Source organism: Furipterus horrens, unplaced genomic scaffold, assembly GCF_987537825.1.
Source record: "Furipterus horrens unplaced genomic scaffold, mFurHor1.1.pri manual_scaffold_8, whole genome shotgun sequence".
Classification (NCBI taxonomy): Eukaryota; Metazoa; Chordata; class Mammalia; order Chiroptera; family Furipteridae; genus Furipterus; species Furipterus horrens.
This window is the reverse complement of record NW_028327178.1, coordinates 100,093,404-100,109,892: the sequence shown is the minus strand read 5'-3', so window position 1 is coordinate 100,109,892 and position 16,489 is coordinate 100,093,404. Positions and strand designations below refer to the sequence as shown.

At 50.0% G+C, this 16,489-nt stretch overlaps 1 protein-coding gene across 1 annotated transcript; it reads left to right on the top strand.

The window, feature by feature from the left end:
- The first annotated feature begins 448 nt into the window (after positions 1-448).
- Positions 449-11,478, top strand: MATN4 (matrilin 4). The gene is made up of 9 exons (XM_090286461.1): positions 449-558; positions 1,498-2,067; positions 2,772-2,894; positions 5,357-5,479; positions 5,576-5,698; positions 7,488-7,901; positions 7,995-8,147; positions 10,942-11,049; positions 11,132-11,478. Exons 1-9 carry the CDS (start codon positions 480-482, stop codon positions 11,188-11,190), a joined length of 1,752 nt encoding a protein of 583 aa, XP_090142587.1. The 5' UTR covers positions 449-479; the 3' UTR covers positions 11,191-11,478.
- Positions 11,479-16,489: the final 5,011 nt, after the last annotated feature.

The window sequence follows — 16,489 nt, the reverse complement described above, 5'->3', positions numbered from 1 at the left end:
TAAATGCCACAATGTGTGATGAGAAGTGTCCACCATTGTGCTTGGCATTTAGGAAAGTCTTTTTCTTTTTAAATTTTGTATATTTTTATCTACTTCCATTTACTTACAAAGCAGAATTCCTTGTGTTTCCCAGAAATCTCACTGTAATGAAAATTAATTATTATGGCCCTGGCCAATGTGGCTCAGCTGGTTGGAGCATCGTCCCTTTCTCCAACCTCTCTCTCTCTCTCATAGATGTTTCTCTCTCCCCCTTCCTCTCACTCTAAAAACAATGAAAAAATACCTTCAGGTGAGGGTTAAAAAATTAATTATTATGAAAGCATACAGAAAAGTAGAAAGATTATTAAAATAAACCCATGGCTCTCCTCCACCTCTGAGTACCCATAACCCAGAAAGTGAGTCCTGCAAATACTACTGTTTTGCTATTTCCGTTCCTCTCTCCAGGCTCTGACACTTCCGTTCTCTGTCCCCCAAGTGCCATGAGGGGCCTTCTATGCTCACCACTGCCCATGTTGCTGCTCCTTCTCCAGCCCTGGGAAACCCAACTCCAGTTCAAAGGTGAGCCCTCGGCAATGAAGGGAGAGGAACAAATGTAGGTTTCCTGTTTGCACCCTGCTGGGCCTGCTGGGAAGAGAAAAGCAAGAGCTTTGGCTCTCTCAGGGATGGGTTCAGATTCACCATTTCCCCCCTCTCTGGGCCCCAGTCTCCTCATCTGTAGGAAGTGGCTTAGAAATAACAAAATTGGGCTCACGAGGAATGAACATTTGGTGTTAAATTTTTTAAAGTGGCCCTGGCTGGTGTGGTTCAGTGGATTGAGTGCTGGCCTGTGAACTGATGTGTTGCTGGTTCGAGTCCCAGTCAGGGCACATGCCTGGGTTGCGGGCCAGTTCCCCGGTTGGGGGGCATGTGAGAGTCAACCTATTGATGTATCTATCGCACATTGATGTTTCTCTCCCTCTCTTTCTCCTTCCTTTCCTCTCTCTAAAAATAAATAAATTAATTACATAAATAAGACCTAAACATTAAAAAAATATTTTAAAGTTGATTAAAAAAATCAGATTTTACATAGAAATCCTGATTTGGGACGTGTCTTGAAAAATCCAAGGCTCTGCTAACACGGGGTCCACAAGGCTGCATGGCAACATTTGGCTGGGGCTGTGCACTTTAGGAAGAATACAGGCTCTCTGGTGTCCACCATCCTACTCTACCAGTTGCATGCTTGGCCTTATAAGCATTTGAGTTTTCGACATTCCCTTTCCCTCTCCCAGAAGAGCCCTCAGAGCTGTAGGATAGAGAATTGGTGAAATCTCCTTACCTCAGGCCCTCAGCAAATCATGAGCCAGTGAATGTTCGTATCTAACTTGCATTTGCTTGGCTAATTCTGTGCGGGCGCTGTTATGCAGGGATAGAACCACTCAGCCCTGGGTTTCCCTGGGGATCTATCTCTGGAAATGAGGCTTTGCTGACATAGGAAAGTCCTTTCTGATCTCCTCGCAGGTCCCAGGTGCCGTACTGGGCCCCTGGATTTGGTGTTTGTGATTGACAGCTCTCGCAGCGTGCGCCCCTTCGAATTCGAGACCATGCGGCAATTCCTGGTGGGCATCCTCCGCGGCCTGGATGTGGGACCCAACGCCACGCGCGTCGGCGTGATCCAGTATTCGAGTCAAGTGCAGAGTGTCTTCCGGCTTGGCGCCTTCTCGCGCCGCGAGGAGATGGAGCGCGCCATCCGCACTTTGGTGCCGTTGGCGCAGGGCACCATGACCGGGCTGGCGATCCAGTACGCCATGAACGTGGCCTTCAGTGTGGCCGAAGGCGCGCGTCCGCTAGAGGCGCGCGTCCCGCGAGTCGCTGTAATCGTGACGGACGGGCGGCCCCAGGATCGGGTGGCAGAAGTGGCGGCGCAGGCGCGCGCCCGCGGCATCGAGATTTACGCGGTGGGGGTGCAGCGCGCGGACGTGGGCTCCCTGCGGGCCATGGCGTCCCACCCGCTGGACGAGCACGTCTTCTTGGTTGAGTCCTTCGACCTTATCCAGGAGTTTGGCCTGCAGTTCCAGGGCCGGCTGTGTGGTGAGTTAGGCGAGTGCTGGAGCGAGGCTGAACTGCCTAGATTCCCAAATTCCCACCAAAGTAAATCCCACTCCATCCCGGTAGCCCGGCACATTCCAGCTTTAGCCCCGCCTACCAGGTAGTTGAGTCGCTCAGGCTTGACTCATGCTGTGTCCCTGCCGCCTCTGTTCACTTTTGCTTAGGCCTCGCTCTCCAGGAACAACATTTGGCGTACCTCCCTACCAGGATGAGCTGTGGTTTATCACAGGCTTAATGTCCAAATCCAACGCAAGAAACACCGCCCGTCAAAGTTGAGGGCAACGGTCCACTCCAGAGTCATGTCCGCCCACGCGGGCATGGCCACGCCCACTCGCATTTTAGTCCCTTCCACAATGCTGCAAGATCTGTTCTAGTCACACCTGGAGTTACTCCGCCCACCTTGATTCAGCACCTCCCACCTTTCTATTTTAACCCTGTGTAGACCGGCCCTATCCCATTGACACATCTAGCCCTGCGCCCCCGTCTTAAGAGATTATTCACAGGTGTTGTTCAAGCCCTATTCTTTCCCAAAGCTGTCCCACCTGGATCAGTCCTTCTCAAATGAGTCATATCCCACCTAAAGCTATACTTGATCATGGTTCCTGCCTTTGACCCCAACCAGCTGTCCCTTATTGGAAGATTCTGCCCATCTGTCCCCTGCTGAGTCTACTCTTGTGTGTCCCCAGGAAAGGATCTGTGTGCTGAGGGGAGACATGGCTGCCAGCACCAGTGTGTCAGCACCCCTGGCACGTTCCACTGCACTTGCAACCCCGGCTACCAGCTAGCAGCGGATAACAAGAGCTGTTTGGGTGAGAGTGACTCCTGCCCTGCAACCCCACTGCTCCTGAGCCTTCTGTGGCTCCCCATTGCCCCAGCATCAGCCCAGTGGGTCTGGAAGGGCATTTGGAAGTAAAGTCCAGCTCCCTCACTTTACAGGTCTAAGAAAGGAAAGGTATGCTTGGAGTCACTCAAGTCCTCGGTGGGACCAGGGCCAGAAAGCTGTGGCCCAAAATTAAGTGTGCTTTGTGCATCCGCCTCTCCACTCTTTCAGGCTTGTCTCCTACCTGGCTCCAACACACCTCTCAAACTGGTTCGTCTTCTCACAGGCACACCTTTACAGCTTCTGTAACTTGAACACTGTTGGGGTCTTCAGTGAGGGTCTCCATGCACAGTCACTCCTGCCTCGTACACGCTGTCTATCCTGCTTCTGCGTCTCAGCTCATTCTGGGCTGCTCACCTGGGCTCTCTTGCTGCTCCTCCCTGCACCTGCAAGTCTTTCAAGGCCTGATTCTTCATTTTCGCCTTCTGAAAAGCGATGGTACACAATGCCTTTCTTACACAGCCAGGACTTTCTTTTTCATGTACATGTGTGTTCGTCCACTCCTTTGATCTTAACGGCAGCTACCGTTTACTGAGCCAAGTCGGTATCAGATCTTGTGCGTGGGGCACTGCATACATCACCTCTCAACCTCATAGCAACCTGGAAAATGAGGTCATGTGATCCCTGTCACACAGATGTCCTTTGGGGTCTTCTTGTTTCTAGAGCAAAACTGGCTTGAAGCCCCATGGGATGACCCATGAACATCGCAATCTGTCCCCAGGATCTCTGGGAATTCCTCAAGTTCTCCCTTTCTGTGGTCTCCTCTTTCCATCTTACCCCTGTGTAGACCTGCCCTGTCCCATTGACATATGGAGCCCTGCGCCCCTCCTCTCACTCTGAGCTTCTGCTGAATTCAGCTTATGGCTCCTCCCTCAATTTCTTAGCTTCCCACCTGCTGTCCTTGTCCCACGTGTGTAACCCAGCCCCTTTCTTGGTTTATGCACTTGTGTGTACAAGGGCACGTGCGTGTATATGTAAATGTGTTCACATATCCATTTTACTAAGGAGGGGATGAACAGAGGTGTGAGTTACATCTAAGGAAAGTCAAACATACACACAAAAAAGGAAGCGCCCGTTTTAAAAAAATACTTCATTTATTTATTTTTAGAGAGAGGGAGAGGCAGAGAAACATCGCTCAGTTGCCTCTCCAACCGGGGACCTGGCCCGCAACCCAGGCAAGTGCCCTGAGTGGGAATCAAACCAGCGACTTTTTGGTTCGCAGCTCGGTGCCCAACTCACTGATCCACACCAGCCAGGGCAGAAACATCCAGTTTTTATATTTGAATATTAGGCACCCTTAACCCTGAAAGCCCTCAGTCACCCCACCACAAGGGATTTTTTCCCCACTGGCATCTTCAACCCATGCAGTCACTCGACTTCACACCATTTTTCTGTTCTTCTTCTTCCTTTCTCCACTCCCACCTCTCTTCTAGAAACCCCCAATTCTCACTTTTTCATGCAGACTAATTCCCCTTTCTCCAGTCCCTGCTACCAGTGCAGCTCTAGGCCATCTTTGCACATCTAAACCATCAAGATACTCAACGGGGCAAATGCTCCCCCTCCTCAGAAGGAACTTGTGAATAGCAATTGCTCGCTTCTATTATATCCCCACTTTGCAGATGGGGAAATGGGGGCTCGGATGGGCGAAATGGCAGTCTGGTCCTTCTCTATTAGTCAGTGAGCACCTTCAGGACAGGGGCCCTGTCTTCAGTGGATTCCTGGCTTAGTAGGGGACACTCTAAGGTGCATCTGGGGCTTGAGTTGGGAAGGCCACCTGGCCAGGGGAAGGAGGCCTATGTCTATAGAAATCACAGATGCCTGGGTACCACCCCAGACTAATGAAGTCGAGATCTTTGGGAATTGGGGTCCAGGCATAGGTATGTTTTATTTTTAAATATTTTACTTATTTATTTTTAGAGAGAGGGGAAGGGAGGGAGAAAGCGAGGGAGTGAAACATCAGTGTGTGGTTGCCTCTCGCGTGCCCCCAGCTGGGGACCTGGCCCACAACCCAGGCATGTGCCCTGACTGGGAGTCGAACTGGTGACCCTTTGGTTCACAGGTCAGCACTCAATCCACTAAGCCATGCCAGCCAGGATGGCATAGGTATTTTTTTAAAAGCTGTGCTGTCAGGGCTGAGAAGCAAAGCCCCGACCTATACGCCAGCCTCCCTACCCTCTTGCTCAGTCATTGACATGCACACTGAAGACACCTATGACTGTGAGGCACCACTATCAGCTCCCCAGGTCCCTATTTCTGTCGCTGGCTTTGTACTCCAGCAGGACCAGAGGAGCTGTAGGGGTGAGCGAGCCCCTCCACCTCTAGCACCTTAGACTGAAGTCTCTGATGGCTCCAATCATACATGACATCTTGCTGCCTCTTCCTTCCCACCAGTCATTGACCACTGCAGCTTTGGGAACCACAGCTGCCAGCACGAGTGTGTCAGCAGCCGTGGTGGGCCGCAGTGCCGCTGCAGAGAGGGGCATGACCTGCTGCCTGATGGGAGGAGTTGTCAGGGTGAGGAGGGGTCTCCTGCACCATGCAGAGGGGCAGGGTGGGGGTCTTGGTTGGTGGAGTTCACCCAGACTTAGCCTGACCTGTCTCTCCTTTAAGCCCGGGACCTTTGCAATGGCGTAGACCATGGATGTGAGTTCCAGTGTGTGAGTGAGGGCCTCACCTATCACTGCCTGTGCCCTGATGGGCGGCAACTCCAGGCAGATGGAAAGAGCTGCAACCGTGAGTTATGGATGGGAGGGGATTCTGTCTGTCCCTGCCTCACTGCTCACATTCTGAGCATCCTTGACTTTGGTGTGAGTGTGATGTGAACATGTGGTGATGATGGGATTGGAGCATGTGCCATGCTCTGCCTCACTTCCCTACCCTGCTGCCAAGGTTATTTCTAACATTTATATTTGATCACATCTCTCCCTTGCTTGAAAGCCACCTGGGGCTCACCAGTGCCCACAGAATAAAGGTCAAATGCCTTACCCCCAAGTTTTTCAAGTATGTGTGGGGGTGCGACCACACTAGTGAATAATGAAGTCAAATTAGGGGGTTACAACCGGCATTGAAAAGAAAGAGAGAGCCCTGACCGGTGTGGCTCAGTTGGTTGGGTGTTGGCCCACAAAGTGGAATGTTGCCTGTTTGATTTCTGGTCAAGGCACATGCCTGGGTTGCGGGTTCAGTCCCGTGTCAGAACATGTACGAGAGGCAACCGATCACTGTTTCTCTCCCACATCGATGTTCCTCTGCCTCTCTTTCTCCCCCCCTTTCCTCTCTCTCTAAAAATAAATAAATAAAATCATAAAAAGAAGAAGAGAGAAAAAATGGACTTTACAGTGTGCAGAAAGAGCAAGCATTGCTTCATGAAATTTAATTTTAATTCTATGTAGAACATCATAATGTATTATTATTATTATTATTATTATTTACTGTAGGTTGTGGTCAAATTTCTGATACCACCACCTTAGCTCGATGCAGTCTAGCTCCAGCCAACTCCATGAGCCTGTCCCTTGTCACACTTGAACGTTTTAGCCATCCTGCCCTGCTCATTGCTGAATGTGTCAAGAGTTCTCAGCTTCCATGCCTCTGCACATTCTGTTTCCGCCATCTAGAATGTCCCTTCCTGCCTTGGAGAACTCCTACCCATCCTTGAAGACCAAGTCAAATGTCACCACCTCCATGCAGCCTTCCTCACCAACTCCAGGAAAAATGAATGATTCTTACCCTGGGCTCTCTGCGTGCCCCTCTATTCTAGCATTTCTCTGAACTGTAACATATGGCATGTCTGACTACTCTGCTCTACGCTGGTTTACTTATGGATCAGGATTATGCTGCATTTATTGTTGAAACTTCTTTAGGGCTAGCCACGTCCCTGGCTCAGAACAGGGGAGTCAACATTGCAGAGTGATTAGGAGCATTCGGTTTGGGGTCAAACAGACCTGGTTTCAAATCCTGGCTCAGCCCTTACTAGCCATGAAACCCAGATCAAAGCATTTCCCCCTTCAGAACCTGCGGTTCTAGAAAATGGGGACAATCCCCAAGGTTATTGGGAGGATTGAGAAAAAAATACATAAAGCACCTAGCCTGGTTTCTCGCACATGGTAAGCTATCAAATAATAATGGTCTTGTTATTGTTTAGTATTGTTAACACTAGTTTAGAATTCTGTCTGATACATAGTAGATGATCAATAAATGGTAACTGTTGTGGTTGTGGATATTATCATTATTATTTAAAAAGATTTTTAAAAAAGATAAAAATAAATAAATAAATAAACAAATAAAAGATAAAATAAATAAATAAACAAAAAGATGCCTTTAGCAGATTGCCTGCCTTGTGTTTAGTACTCTATAAATGGCAAAGGTTAAAATGGTGTGCTGATACAATGCATCACGCCAGCGCCTGGCACAGGAAGGCCTTCACACATGGCATCTGTTATATAATTAGTGTTTGTGACTGAATGACCAGATGGCTGCTGCCAGCTGCAGTACTGGTTTCTCCACCCAAGACCTTCTCACTGTGCAGGGTGCCGGGAAGGCCACGTGGACCTGGTTCTGCTGGTCGATGGCTCGAAGAGCGTGCGCCCGCAGAACTTCGAGCTGGTGAAGCGCTTTGTGAACCAGATCGTGGACTTCTTGGATGTGTCCCCCGAGGGCACGCGCGTGGGGCTGGTGCAGTTCTCGAGCAGGGTGCGCACAGAGTTCCCGCTGGGCCGCTACGGCACGGCGGCCGAGGTGAAGCAGGCGGTCCTGGCGGTGGAGTACATGGAGCGCGGTACCATGACCGGGCTGGCGCTGCGCCACATGGTGGAACACAGCTTCTCCGAGGCCCAGGGCGCGCGGCCCCGCGTCCTCAACGTGCCTCGCGTGGGCCTGGTCTTCACCGACGGCCGCTCTCAGGATGACATCTCAGTGTGGGCAGCACGCGCTAAGGAGGAAGGTGGGCTTGGTGCAGGACGCACTGGCCTGGGGTTGGGTGGGACGCAGAGAGGTGGCTTTCTTGAGGTCTAGGGCACCCCCTGCTCCCCTGTAGGCATCGTCATGTACGCCGTGGGCGTGGGCAAGGCCGTGGAAGAGGAGCTGCGCGAGATCGCCTCGGAGCCCGCAGAGCTGCACGTGTCCTACTCCCCGGACTTCAGCACCATGGCGCACCTGCTGGAGAACCTCAAAGGCAGCATCTGCCCGGGTGAGTACACCGTGCTCAGGAGCCCTCCCCTTCTCTCTCTGACATCTCCCCCTTGCTATTCACTCCCCACCCCCATCACAGAGTTACAGCCAGGGCGTGGACTCACTAGGCAGCCTTGTTACTCCAAGCGTGGTCCACGCACAAGCGCCGCCACTGGATAGTTTGTTAGAACCATAGCATCCGACTCTCTTCAGACCTCAGGAATCAGGTTTTGTACTTTAACAAGACCCTCAGGGCGTTCATGTGTATGTTAAAGTTTCAGAAGCACTAGGTTAAGCTACCTGGTTCCCAGATTAGTGGGTATTCAGAATAATTGGGGGGAATTTTTTCAAAGGAATGCCAAACAGCATTTCTAAGTGGAGTCACGTCGTAGATTTTATTAACTTGTTGAACTTCAATTTTGCAGACCTGGCAAAGTGGTAGGATTAAGTGTGTTTCAAGTACACCAAGCTATGCATTTTCTTTTGACCAATGTAGTCTATAAATGCAATCTGGCTGGGCCGGCCCTGGGAAATCTAACACACAGACACTCACACACACACACACACACACACACACACACAGTTGACCCTTGAAGAGCCCTTGAACTGCATAAGTCCACTTATATGTAGATAAAAAAAGATGCCTGTAAGTGGACTTGCCCAGTTCAAAGGCATGTTGTTCATGGGTCAACTGTATTTACCATCTGCAGTTGGGAATCTCCACATGCAGAGGGCTGGCTTAGGTTACACACAGTTTTAACCATGCAGTGGGTCAGGGTTCCTAACCCCCACTTTGTTCAAGGGTCAGCTCTATGTACATATATGTGTGTGTATGCATATACATATATACATATGTACATATATACATATGTACACATATGCAAGCCACTTCTGATAATTAGCCAGTGTGTTGTGGAGGCCCTTGAGGGCCCACTTTGACAGTGGGACTTTGGACAAGTGACTTAAACCCCACGTGTACCTCAACTTCCCTCTTCTGTAACAGGAGAGAGTGCTGGCTGCCCAAGGTAGCCTCCAGCTCTAGAATTCTAAGAAAAATCTGGGATTTCTGATTGAGGCTCTTCACTAATTGGATATATGACCTTGGGGAGATCCTCCCCCCTCTCTGGCTCTCGGTTTCTTTATCTGCAAAGTTAAGAGTCTTTTCAGGACAGTCATCAGTACCATTAATATATGTGCTAAGGGTACATACAAGGTTAAGAAATAACTTTTTAAACCATAACAGTAATTCTTTATTGAAGGCCCAGGCATTGTGCTGTCCATACTAAAAATGGCACATGTTTACAGAATGGCAGTGAATCTAAGATACCATCCATTGTCAAATTCACCACTATTTTTTTAAAAAAGATTTTATTTATTTACTTTTAGAGAGAAGGGAAGGGTTGGAAAAAGAGGAAGAGAAACATCAGTGTGTGGTTGCCTCTCACGTGCCCACAACTGGGGACCTGACGTGCAACCCAGACATGTGCCCTGACTGGGAATTGAACTGGTGACCCTTTGGTTTGCAGGCTGGAACTCAATCCACTGAGCCACACCAGCCAGAGCTTTACCATGATTTTCTATACAGCTAAGAAAAAATCAGGTGCCAGATTTCACTGAAAGGCACTTATTTTTATTTTAGAGATGTTGAAATGTCAGAGATAGACTTGGATCAGTGGCTTTTAACCATTAGTGCACATCTGACTCACCCAGAAGTTAAAACACAGCTTGCCGGGAGGGTTGGTTGAACACAGATGGCTGGGCTCCAGCGCCAGTGTTTCTGATTCAGTAGATCTGGGGTGGAGTCTGATCATTTGTATTTCTTGTGGCTTCCCAGATGGTGCTGATGCTTCCAGTCCAGGGCCCATGCTTTGAGAACCACTGGCCTAGTGGAAATACACTATCAGGCATCTACTGTGCCAGGCAGCTCTCTAGGTCTGCACTCCGCAGTAAGGCAGCCACCAGCTACATGTGCCCATTTAATTTAAATTAATTAAAATGAAATAAAGTTAACATTTTAGATATTTAGTCACACTAGCCACATTTCATGTATTAAATAGCCACATGTGGCTTGTGGCTACCACACTGGACAAGACAGATATACAATACTTATCGAGGGTACATATTATGTTCTAGACCCCCCCGCAAAGTAGGAACCATACATTTATTCTACACTCTTAAACCTACGTTAACTTTAACAACATACGTATACAGTACCGCGAAATCCCGCAATATAGTGAAAAATCCGTGATAAATAATTAAACATAATATTTTTAAAATCTCGCGATACAGTGAGGCCATGATAAGTGAACCGCGATATAGAGAGGGACTGCTGTAGAACATTCTGTCACTGCATAATGTTTTATTTGAAGAGCGCTGCTGTGGACTCTTGCTCCTCAAAGTGTGGCCGGCAGACCAGCAGCCTCAGCAGCACTTGGGAGCATCCCAGCTCCTTCCCCATTCGGAATAATAACCTGTGTTTTAACAAGATCTCCTGGTGATTCTGAGCATCAAGTTTTGAGGAACACTCAAGATGTACGCACAGAGAAAGATCATAGAATCTTCAGCACCAGCCAATGAATAGGTTTTCTCATTGTATCTATTTTTCCAGATGAGGAAACTGAGGCTTAGAAAGGTGGGGTGAGAATTCCAACGTCTCACAGTTATGTAGTCGGGACTCTTCCCAGGTCTGTTTGAACCCAAAGCCCAGACACCCAACCACAGTCTGGGTGGAGGTAGATCAGAGGGCCTCGGCCAGGGCCGGCTAGTCCTCCTGAAGATTCTTATTCCCCCAACTCTCTGTGCCGGGTTGGCAGAGGAGGGCATCAGCGCGGGGACAGAGCTTCGGAGTCCCTGTGAATGCGAAAGTCTCGTGGAGTTCCAGGGCCGCACGCTGGGGGCGCTCGAGAGTCTGACTCAAAACCATATCCTTTGGGGATGGGGGAGCCTGTTGGAGTGAAGGGGACGGGACCCCTGTGATCTTCAACGACTTCCTTAACCGCTCACTCGCCCAGCTGACGGCGCGCCTGGAGGATCTGGAGAACCAGCTGGCCACCCATATGTGAGGACCGCAGTGGCCGGGCAGGGGCGATCCCGAGGACTGTGCGCCCTCATGCGCTGTCGGGGCGCCAGGGCCGCGTGAAGCTGAGCCCCTGGGGCTCCGGCTGTAGGAGACAAGGGGCTGGCTGGCTCCCAGCACTACGCTCGAGCTGGCCTCGCCTGGATCACAAGCCTGACTGTGGGGGACAGGGGGGCGCGTGCTAGATCCGCATGCCCTCGTCGCGTGCTGCCGCGCTCAGCTCTTTGTTGGATTTCTTTTTTGTTTTCTTTTTCTTTAAAAAAATCTGTTTTCCATGGGGTCGGTTTGTGGGTCTTGCTGTGCCGCCAGGGGGAGGGGAGGCCAGACGGAGCGCGCTCCGGCGGCGCCCGGGAGGCGTCTCCGCCGGAGAAAGGCGCATTGTGCGGGGGTCGGGCTGGGGGGCTGGGGACCGGGCACTGCTTCCCCCTCCTTGTTTATTCAGCCGAGAACAGACGATTCCTTCTGCAAGCTGCGGGAAGGGAGGGGGTCTCTACGGGAACCGTTGGGGTCTGCGCAAATCTGCACCCCTCCATCCACCAGAGGATCAAACGCTTCGCTCTGTGGCCATGCCTATCTCCTCGTACTCCCAAACCTGTCTGAGAAGCTGCTAGAACTGGGTGAGGGAAGTTGGTGAGGAAGTGGGAGGCAGTAAATGAGCCTCTAAATGGACCGAGTAGGGGTGGATAGGTGAGTTTCGCCTGGATTTTATCTCCCTCCGTTACTAGGTAGGAAGAAGAGAAGGTACCAGCAGGACCTCTGGCGCAGAGCAGGCCTCTGCCTGCATAGCCTGGGACCCACACTCTGCCCACGCTCCCCAAAATAAAAACCCTAAAACAAGCCCTCTACGGTAAAGAACACAGACCAGTACCATTTTCCAAGTGCATGTAAGAAAATGCAAAGATTAAAATGCTTCCAGTCCTAGAATGATTGTGGGCAAATTACTCTGGGTTTATCTCCATATCTGTACAATGGGGATTGAAACTGTTACCCCTCAGAGTGAAGGTGAGAATTAAGGAAAGTATTCTAAGGCATCTGACATTGTGCCTGGCACATCTTAGGCTCTCAGTTAGTGGTAGCTATTAATTCTCCTTATCATAATAGCTAACATATTTAGTTGAGCATTACTCTAAGTGATTTGCAGGTATTTGCATTTTATCTTTACAACAACCTTGTGAAGTAGGAATCATTGCCCTTATCATTCCCATTTTACAGACCTTCCAGCCAAGCCTTAACCTATGGCTGGGATTTCTGCAGGTGGCCATGGCGGATTTTACAGGTGAATGAAGAGTGAACATGTGAGGTTAGGAGTGACTGGAGCATATGGGGACGGGATGATTGAGATTTCTCTGAATTTGAGGGTTAGATGGGCAAAAGTGCTAAGCACAGTGCCTGGTTTATGACCTCATCTGCCGAATCCCTTTATTTTACTGCTGGGGACGCAGGCCTAGAGGGCAGAGTTGCCTGCCCAAGATCACACAGTGAGAGAAATCCATGCAGATCAGGCAGCAGCCTAGGGGGTTCTAACTGGACTGAGGATGCCAACTGATGGGGTGGCACCCAGAGCAAAGGCAAGACTCTCTCCTTTGGCGTTGGTCGGGACTGCCTCCTCTGGTTTTGTTTTGTTTTTGTTTTTCTTCTCTTTAATCCTGTAATCCCCTCAATAACCACTAGATAGCGCCTGAAGCTATGATTTGGAGTTGAGTCCCAAATCAGGCACTTGGCACCTGGCACTGGGACCAAGGAGCCAGGTCTGTCCTTCTTTATAAGGCCCTCTTCCCTGTTCAGACCCCTCCCGCCAACTCTGGCAGACCCCACCACCCCAGGCTAGAAGCTCCTTCTGTTGCATAGATATTGAGCACACACTTCTGGATTTGCAGACCAGCCTCGCTGCTTACCAGGTACGTCATGTTGACAGGTGCTGGTCTTTCCCATCTCCAGTCCCCTCTCTCATTTCTCTTTCCTCTTACCCCTTTTTACCTTTTGGATAGGAAAGAATGTCCCCCACACATGGGGTAGCCAGCCTTTGCTTCTCTGTCTACACCCCTCCTGCTTCAAATAGTAGCAGACTTACAAAGGACTCAGTTGAATAAAATGAACAATCATTAACCCAAGAATAGAAAGAATCCAAATAACAGTGTTGGGGGGAGGGTTGCGAGCAGGAGAGGAGAGTGAAGGCGACTAAGAGAGTGTAAGTCAAGAGAAAGCACAGAGCCTTAGCAGACACTGGGCCTGGGCTTCCTGGTGGACAGAAGCTGATAACACTGGGCACAAAGTGCTTACATTTTGGGGGAGTCTTGAGCCCAGGTCTCCTGGAAGGAAAGAGCTCCCTCAGCTCTCTTGGTTCCCTGGAGATTTGAATATTTAAAGGGCCAGTATCTTCCACAGTGTTTGGCAGAGATCTTACTCACGGAGCTGTTTCTTCTACTGGGTAACATGCGCTAGACATGCCCCCAGATGGGAAAACCAAGCGCAGGAAGGCCAGTCGGCCTGACCCCCTTTCTGAATATCTGCTCTGACTGGGTTCTCTAACTTTCTGTTTCCCCTGATTTTCAGCCTTTCTATTCTAGCTTACAGCCCTTTTCAGTTTCTCCAGCCGGCACCCCTGCTGTCTCCAAGGGTTGTCAGCTCTTCTGGCTCTTCGGACTCCAGTAGTGGGGAGGGGAGAGAAGCAAACCATCACTTACAGAACACCTACAGCGTGCGGGGCACTCCGCTCTGCTTCGCACCTGCATTGTCTTGTTTAAACTCCGCTGTCTACGGAAGGGAAAACCAAGTTTCAAAGTGGCCGGTTGACCATGGCCACAGAGCTTCTAGGCTAGGATTTGAACCCAGGTGTCCCTGGCCCCAATTCTGCCCGTTTCACACGCCTATCCTTCAGTTTCTCAGGGACAAATTTGGACTTTTTCAAAGAAACTTTTGTTAAGAAACTTAAGGGGTAGACAAAAGCAGAGCACAAAGTGTGGAAGCGATGAGGGGCAGAGTAATGGTTCTTTGTTCAGGGGTAGTTCAAGCACATTTATTTTATTTTATTTTTAAAGTATTTTATTCATTTACTTTAAGAGAGAGGGGAAGGGAGAGAGAGAAACATCAATGGGCGAGTGACTGGTTGCCTCTTGCAGGCCCCCAGCTGGGGACTGGGCCCACAACCCAGGCATGTGCCCTGACTGGGGGTGGAACAGGCGGGCACTCAATCCACTGCATCGCACCAGCCAGGGCATGTCAAGCACATTTAAAACCCCAAGGCCCACAAGCCACTGTTTCTTTCTGTTCTTCCTCCTGCCCTGGGAAGCCCCATCTCCACCCCTACCCCACCCCCTGCTCTGCCCCTCCCAGCTTCAAGCTGATGCTTTTTACTAAAGTGGCAAATATAACTTCTGCTGTTCACCTGAGTATCTCATCCCCACCGAGTGAAGAGTGGGACAGTGCCTCCCGGCAGCTGAGCTGGGAGTGGGGAGGAATGGAAGAAGCTGGCAGGAAAAGGTAGCAATGCTAACACTACAGTATAAAGATGACAGTCTAGGTCTGTTTCCTCCCAGATGAACAAGGAAATCTTAGGGTGGCCTCTGTCCCTGGACAGAGAGAGCTTATTCCTAATATTGGCAGATGCTCAAAAATGTCTATTCTGGAGATATGTCAGGTACTGTACTAAGCACTGGGGATACAATAGGAAAGAAGAGTACGCTGCTCCCTCTCCTTAACTCATGTTCTAGGAGGGGAAGGGCAACCACAACTATGTAAATGAATAAGGTTTCAGATACTGGTAAATACTGGGAAGATGATACGACAGAGCACAGTGCTAGCTAATAGAATTTCTGTGAGGACAGGAATATTCTGTACCTGCGCCACCCAATATAAGCAGCCAGCATGTGGCTGTGACTGAGTAACTAAATTTTAAATACAATTTTAATAGATTGATTGATTAATTAGTTACTTGTGGAATAGTTTCATATGGTTATTGGCTACAGTATCAGGTAGCATCAGTATAGAGAGGCCTTGGAGAGGGGAGAGGTGATTACTTTGAATGGAGTGGTCAGGGGAGACCCCCTCAGGAGCTGATGTTTGAGCTGAGGTCTGATGACAAGAAGGAGCCTGCCATCCAGTGTTCCAGGGAGAAGCTGTAAATGCAGGGTCTGCGGGTGGGAACACCCTCCTTCCTGATCCCTATGGAAAGAAGGCTGGTGAGGCAAGTTAACGGTGGCTGGAGAGGCCGCAGAGGCGAGCCCACTGGGGCTTGGCAGGCAGCCGCGAGGGTGCCCAATATGTTCACCAAGCCCTGCTGCACCTGCACCGCTGGCCTCGGCCTCCTTAGCAATAAAGTAGGTGTGGCTGCCCCCCCCCCCCCCCCCCGCCAGCTCCCTTGGCTCTCAGGGCTGCGGGGAGGGTCGGACAGGACTAGGCAAAGTTCAAAGACCTCGTACACTTAAAACCCCGCCCATTAGAGAAGGACAGAGCAGTGGCACCGAGTGTGGTCCCCAACCAGCCCAGCCGGCCGGCCGCATCAGCGTCACCTGGGAACATGTTAGGGATGCGTTCTCAGGTGCCACCCTAGGTCTCTGCTTCCCAGCTCTGGGGGTGGGACCCACAGTCCTCTAGGTGGAGGTGATGTGTCCTCAAGTTTAAGATCAACTGAGGAGGGTGATGACAGCCACCTCCTCTTCCCCATTCTCACAGACCCCACCCACAACCCCCCCACACCCCCGCACTGCTGACAGGGCTCCTTGATGGCAGGCGGAGGGTGTTCTCCCTGGCACTCCTCCCCCAGGCATGACTCAGGTTTTAGCTCCACATATAGATATTTTTTAAAGCTAGTAAGTAAAATATATACTTCTTTTTTATAAAAGAAATTCAGGCTTATTATTAAACTACAACTTCAATACAACAGAAGGCATCAAGTAAAAAAAAAAAAAAAAAATCCCCTGGCTCCCCTAATCTCATTCTCCAGAGGTGGCCACAGAATCACGGGTTTCTTGTGATTCTTTCCCGACCTTTCCTGGGCTGATGGAGGCAACCAGTGCGCTGCTCTGAAGCCAGCTTCTTGGGTTCGAATCCCAGGCTTGCTTTTTATTTGCTGAAGAAGTTGGACCAGTTGCTTCAGTTTCCTCATCTGTAAAATGAAGTTGACAGCACTAACCTCATAGAGTTGTTATGAAGGTTAAATAAATTAATTCAAGTAAAGCAATCAGTGCTTGGTGTACGAGGAGCACTATGTAAGCATGAGTGATTTCAGTATGTGTTCTTAAAAAATCTTCTTAAATGCTCACCTGAGGACATCTTTTTATTGCTTT